The sequence below is a fragment of the Buceros rhinoceros genome, unplaced genomic scaffold (assembly GCF_000710305.1).
Source record: "Buceros rhinoceros silvestris isolate BGI_N320 unplaced genomic scaffold, ASM71030v1 scaffold27529, whole genome shotgun sequence".
NCBI lineage: Eukaryota > Metazoa > Chordata > Aves > Bucerotiformes > Bucerotidae > Buceros > Buceros rhinoceros.
Genome location: NW_010432506.1, coordinates 2,474 through 8,219, shown reverse-complemented (window position 1 = coordinate 8,219; position 5,746 = coordinate 2,474). Strand labels below are relative to the sequence as shown.

At 43.5% G+C, this 5,746-nt stretch overlaps 1 protein-coding gene across 1 annotated transcript; it reads left to right on the top strand.

Annotated features, from left to right (window-relative positions):
* Positions 1-2,270: 2,270 nt before the first annotated feature.
* On the top strand, positions 2,271-3,481 carry HOXD4 (homeobox D4). Its single transcript, XM_010143819.1, has 2 exons — positions 2,271-2,772; positions 3,177-3,481. Exons 1-2 carry the CDS (start codon positions 2,364-2,366, stop codon positions 3,479-3,481), a joined length of 714 nt encoding a protein of 237 aa, XP_010142121.1. The 5' UTR covers positions 2,271-2,363.
* Positions 3,482-5,746: the final 2,265 nt, after the last annotated feature.

The following is a 5,746-nucleotide window of genomic DNA, read 5'->3' as shown; positions in this document are numbered from 1 at the left end:
GGAGGGGGTGGTGGGGGAAGAGATTAGGGACACAGTCGTTTCGAGTTGCACTTACTGTGAAGAAGACACTAACGCAGTTACAAGAAAGCAGATGTTTAAAAATAGCATCCCCCAGATCGGGCATCTGGAGTTGGAGTCAGGCAAATAAACCGGTACACATCGCTCGGATAAACGCAACATCCCCCAAATCTGCCCTCCGCAGTGGTTGGATGTATCACACCCGCACCATTATTTGTCCTTATGGTGCCTGTTTTAAATAGTGTAAGGAGAAGAGGTTGACGGCAGGACAGCAGTGAGGAGCTGGGTCAGATACAATTCATGAACTTTTGTACTCCTGTGTGCGTCTGTCGACAAAGTAAAAATAATGAAACTTTGTGATATGTTTGTAAATGATTTCGGCTGACCTCTCGCCCTGCCCTTCACCATAAACGCTACGGCGGGGAGAACCTGGGAGGGTGCGAGGCTGCGGCTCCCAGGCAACTCGTGGGGATAATAGATAGACCAGCATAATGGGATGAAGGTAAATTTGGAAACTCTCCTCTTCACGAGAGCAACTAACTCCAACCTTTAATCTCCTTTTTTTAACCAATCGCTGTTTCTGTTGTCAACTGTTTTACTTCTGTTTCGATTTTCTTTTCTGTCTGGGGGTGTGGGGGTGGGGAATTTCCAATTAAGGAGAATTTCTCCAGATTTGTGTTAGCCTAAATAGAAAAAGACTCTTTTCTAAATCATTTTAACCATTATTATTCTAAATAGCGTAATTTGTCCGGTAACGTCCATTTTCCGTAGCGAGGACGTAAACGGCAGAGCACTTAAAGTGAGCAGCAGGTCCTTCCAAGAATTTGATAGGCGAAATTCGTCGCTATAAATTGGTGGAGAGTCGTATAGCTCTGTTGCAGCAATAATAACAAGCGTGAATCTTTTCTGAAATCCCACCTTCCTGCAAATCCATATTTCAGAATCGAGTCCCAGCGTAATAGTTTGCATTCCTCAGAAGACAGTAAGAACTAAGAGAATTGCAAAGACCTGCTATATTGTAGATGAAAACAGAATGTTATTACGTTGTCTATATATACCCTGTAGAACCGAATTTGTGTGATATTCATATAGTCACAGATTCGATTCTAGGGGAATATATGGTCGATGCAAAAACTTCACCTTTCTGCAAATGGTTAGAAGTTTAAATACTGGCGGAATCAAAAGGCATGTGCGTGCTGAACACCCAGAAATTGTAAGAGTTTTGCTGCCTCTTTCCTATATGCTAGGTTTTAGAATGTCTCTTAAAATTTCAGTTGTCGTTCAGTCATAACTCTTACTGACAGACTGTGAATTTAAACAGTTAGTCTCACCAAAAAAAAAAAATCAACCAATCGGTGAATGAATCTTTAAAAAGATACTCATAAATTAGCTAAATATGCCAAACGTTAGCAAATTTTTCCTGTCAAGGATCCAGATCGCATCAAAATATTTACGACAGCAGCAAAAGCAGCATTCGCCTCACTGGAATGTATTTATTTGTGCTCCAGGAATTATATTGATGAATGAAGACCGAATTTATCCCATTAAACCCGTGATATTTTTAACGTAATTAAATGCCGTCTCCAGTTCAATTTACTGAACATGTTAAAAGCGAACGGTTTCTTTGCCATCTGTATGATTTTACATACATGCATGTATAGATGTATCTATATATGTATGCGTTTGCGTATGTGCGCGCATACGTATGCATTTATATTGAGTCTTGAAAGTGAATGAGGAGTTACTGATTGCCTAATTTTATTCAGCAGAACTAAATTCTGGTAACTTTTGGATGACCTCTGCGAGACAAAGACAGGACAGATCTATTGTACATCATATTACCCTCTTCTTTGATGGCTCTTCTTTTCCTCGCCTCCTTATCAGTTTCCTCCCTATTAACCCCACTTCAGCTCCTCGTTCCGTATACTTTCGATATTTTATTTAAAGCGAGGTAACAAACCCCGGTGGCGATCGCAGCTAGTAGATCAGACGGTGGGGAATCACCCATCGGGGCTGAGGGAAGCCAGCTCAGACAAAAGGCTGGCGCTACCTGAGGGCCAGGAGTCGACCGCCGCCCGAGGGGCATCCCTACACCTCTGGTACCTGATTTGGTGGGTGCGACCTGATGGGGAGGGGGGTCACTCGGTTACAGGGATATTATTGAGTGAAATTGGTGGAAATGCTGAGCTGCGGAGAAATCCGGTGATCGGCTCCCGGCTCCCCATTGGCCGGACCGGTCACATGCCCGCCTAACTTTATTCAGTTGACAGCAAGTAGGAGGGCTCTATGGCAGGGGGAAAAAAGACAACACGAGAAAAATTAGTATTTTCTACCTTCAGAAATTAATGGCCATGAGTTCGTATATGGTGAACTCTAAGTATGTGGATCCCAAATTTCCTCCTTGTGAGGAATATTTGCAGAATAGCTACCTAGGGGAGCAGGGGGCCGAGTACTACAGTGCCTCGCAGGGCTCTGATTTCCAGCACCAGGGACTCTACCCACGGTCAAACTACAGCGAGCAGCCCTTTAGCTGTAGCAATGTCCAAGGCTCTGCCGTGCAACCGCGGGGTCATGGACAGGAGCAATCCGGCCCGGCGAGCCACTTCCCCGGCCAAGCAGAGCATTGTCCACCGCCTCCAATGCCCAACTCGAGAGCCTGCAGCCAGCAGCCGGCCCTCAAACCCCCAAACGGGTCAGCAGTTAAGCAGCCAGCAGTAGTTTATCCCTGGATGAAGAAAGTCCATGTTAACTCGGGTAAGGATCCTCTTCTTACTTTACTCTTCTACCCTGCTTCTGATCGTCCTCAGCGACGCTCGCTCGAGTCTCTGCCCGACTCGGGGACGAGCTTTTTAAGCCGAGGTAGCCAATTACACTCGCCATAAATTTTTATTGCTGAGGAAATAGGCCGTTGGCCATGCGGGGCTTTGCCGTTCAGGAGAAATCTCCATTTTAGGAGCCTGCTAGAGGCTCTCAGCCTACCTAGCTGTGTGTGCCTGTAGTGCCTGTCTTAAATGAGGGGGAGAGCAGCCCATCCATTGTAAGCAACTGGGACGAATCCAGCCTGGCCACATGCTCGCAGCTCGTAAAGGTTTTCTTTTGTAAAGTCGAACCGGCAAGTCAAGATTAGCTTTGTAAAGTTCTCCGTATTTTTTTCCCAGTGAATCCCAATTACAACGGAGGGGAACCTAAACGCTCCCGCACAGCTTACACCAGACAGCAAGTCCTAGAACTGGAAAAAGAATTTCATTTTAACAGGTACCTGACCAGGCGCCGCCGTATCGAGATAGCCCACACTTTGTGTCTCTCTGAGCGCCAGATCAAGATCTGGTTTCAGAACAGAAGAATGAAGTGGAAAAAAGATCACAAACTGCCCAACACGAAGGGCAGGTCTTCTTCCTCTGGTTCAAACCCCCATTTACAGACTGGTTCCAAGGAACATCAGACTGACTTGACAACTTTGTAGAAGAGGTGAAATTTTCCATTTCATCCTTCGCTTCTGACCAGTACTATACATAACTGACACTGCCCAAGCAGAACCTGCATGTAGCAGCTAAGAACTCGAGAAACTGCCATCTTTCTTTAAGGTACTGTTGTACAAAGGAGACAAAATGAAGCTACTTTGGACTTTATTTTATTTGCCTCTGCTAGCACAACCTAAAAAGGGGAAAAAAAGGGGGGGGGTAAGAAAGAAAGGAAGGAAAAAACCCCATCATGCAGGCAGTGGGAATTGAGAAAATATTAAACGAGACCTTCTGTCCATAAAAAGTAATAAATCATTGAAAATGAAACTGTCCTGTGTTTCAGTTTTGCATTCGAAAGTGAAGGTTTAATGCTTTATTCTGGGATTTACTTTTAACTGTCTTTTTATCCCATACAATTTCGGGAGGATGCATTTGGACAAGTTGAGGACAGGAAATTTGTAGCATAGTGTTTTATTTGAACATAAAGACTAGTAATTGTGAACTTTTTGTGCTGCTTTATCTTTCTTGGTGTAATGAAAATACTTGCTCACTTCCATAACGTCTCAGAAGGTGTGCATAGGAATTAAGTGAAAACGGGTTATTTTATGTACTGATAATGTTAGCGTATTTATTTATTTGTAATGTAGAAAAGTGAAGATAAAAAGAAAAATAGTCAAACCAAAAACGAGGAAGAGGAGCTGAAATAGAGTATTTCTCTTCCCAGTCTCATGAACATATGTACAATGTTTACTTGTCTTGAACGTACGCAACTTTCTTGTCCCTTTTTTTGAATTTATTTCTTTGTGAATAGAGTAAGCGTCCCTGCTCCTTACCGTATGCCACCCAGGGCTAAGAAGCTTGAAATCCGTTTCCAAATTCTGCTCTACTTAGCGCTGTGCTTTAAACCGTTGATACCTCACTTAAAAACTAAGGGGTTGGGGAAAAAAAAAAAAAAACGAACCACAAAACCTCAACCTCTACAACAACAACAACAAACTAAAAAGAAAACCCCAGAGTGAAAAATTAATAAGATTTCTCATATAATCTGAGCAATTCAAAGCTAAAGCTGAATGCATTATTACAATCAGATTTTATTTTTTTTTTCTGCCAGAGAGAGATATAGATTATGTGGGTTGCTGTTTTATTTTGGGGTTATTTTGGACTGCTGGTTGGGGTTTTTTTTTTGGTTTTTTTTGTTTTGTTTTGTTTTGTTTTTTTAAGCAAACCACGACACATGACTGCAATGGTTGGAAATCTCAGCAAGTTGCTTTCAGGAAGCGGAGAAAGGCTTGGGTGGAAGCAGATCTGGTCCAATACCTACGGATTTGTCCTGGCTGCTGGCTGCATCGTGCCAAAGTTTTAGTGCGCTGCAACTACCAAACCCAGACAAACCAGCTTCCTCAGCCACTTACACCTCCGCTCAGGCGACTTTAAAGCTCAGCCCATATCTCCTATACCCTCAGGGCAGCCTGGGAGCAGGACCATATAATCGAAATTTTAACGAGGTGTTCCCTTTTATTAAAGAGAAAAGGGGCAAAGAAGGAAACCCAGAGCAAACGCTGAGGGGAGGTGGAAAGAGCAGGGGGTGCATTAACGTGCCCATCTCCAGGCTGTGTGCTTCCCATTGGGGACTCACTGCTTTCTGATCTTGCTTGGAAAAACGCTGGCCAAAATGGTATTAAATGAATTGGAAAATAAAAAGCGAGCTTTTCAACAAGAGTGTATTCGGCAGCATTAACTGTGGCCAGCGGTTAATTTCTGCCCTTTTCTCATCCCCAGAAGTCCCCAAAGTGTCTTTAAGACTTGGTCTTTTGTTTTAGAGCCTGGAGAAAACTCTTTGTTCTTCCTTAGGGTTAGCCCAGTTCTCAGACTTACACATGGCAATACTTGAATATCTCCACGTCGTGATATTAGAGATGGATATTCCCACATTATTCGCATCATTGTTTCTATGACAAAAAGCACCGAGTTCATACATAGTAAAGACGTCTTTTTTCTGACGCCTTCACGTTGAGAAGCTGAAAAGGTATTTTACTGAAGTTCGGCTAAATTGCAGGAACAGGTTCACCCAGAGGACAAATTTTCTATTCGATTAGTTGTATTTCAGCCGGGAAGAGTGACCTCTAAACCCTTAACCTTTTGGACCCAAACTACCCTTTCCTTTCTCTGGCATGGAGAGCAGCTAGCAGCAGCGCTTGAGGAGGGAATTCCTGAGACAAGTTTCCAAGTTTTGTTACACCCAGATTCTGCGGTAGCGGCCTTTGGTC

Excerpts from the sequence above, each read along its gene's own strand:
- HOXD4 (XM_010143819.1), top strand. The coding sequence starts at position 2,364 with ATGGCCATGAGTTCGTATATGGTGAACTCTAAGTATGTGGATCCCAAA. Across the intron at positions 2,773-3,176 it reads GAAAGTCCATGTTAACTCGG|TGAATCCCAATTACAACGGA; the intron begins GTAAGGATCCTC and ends TTTTTTTCCCAG.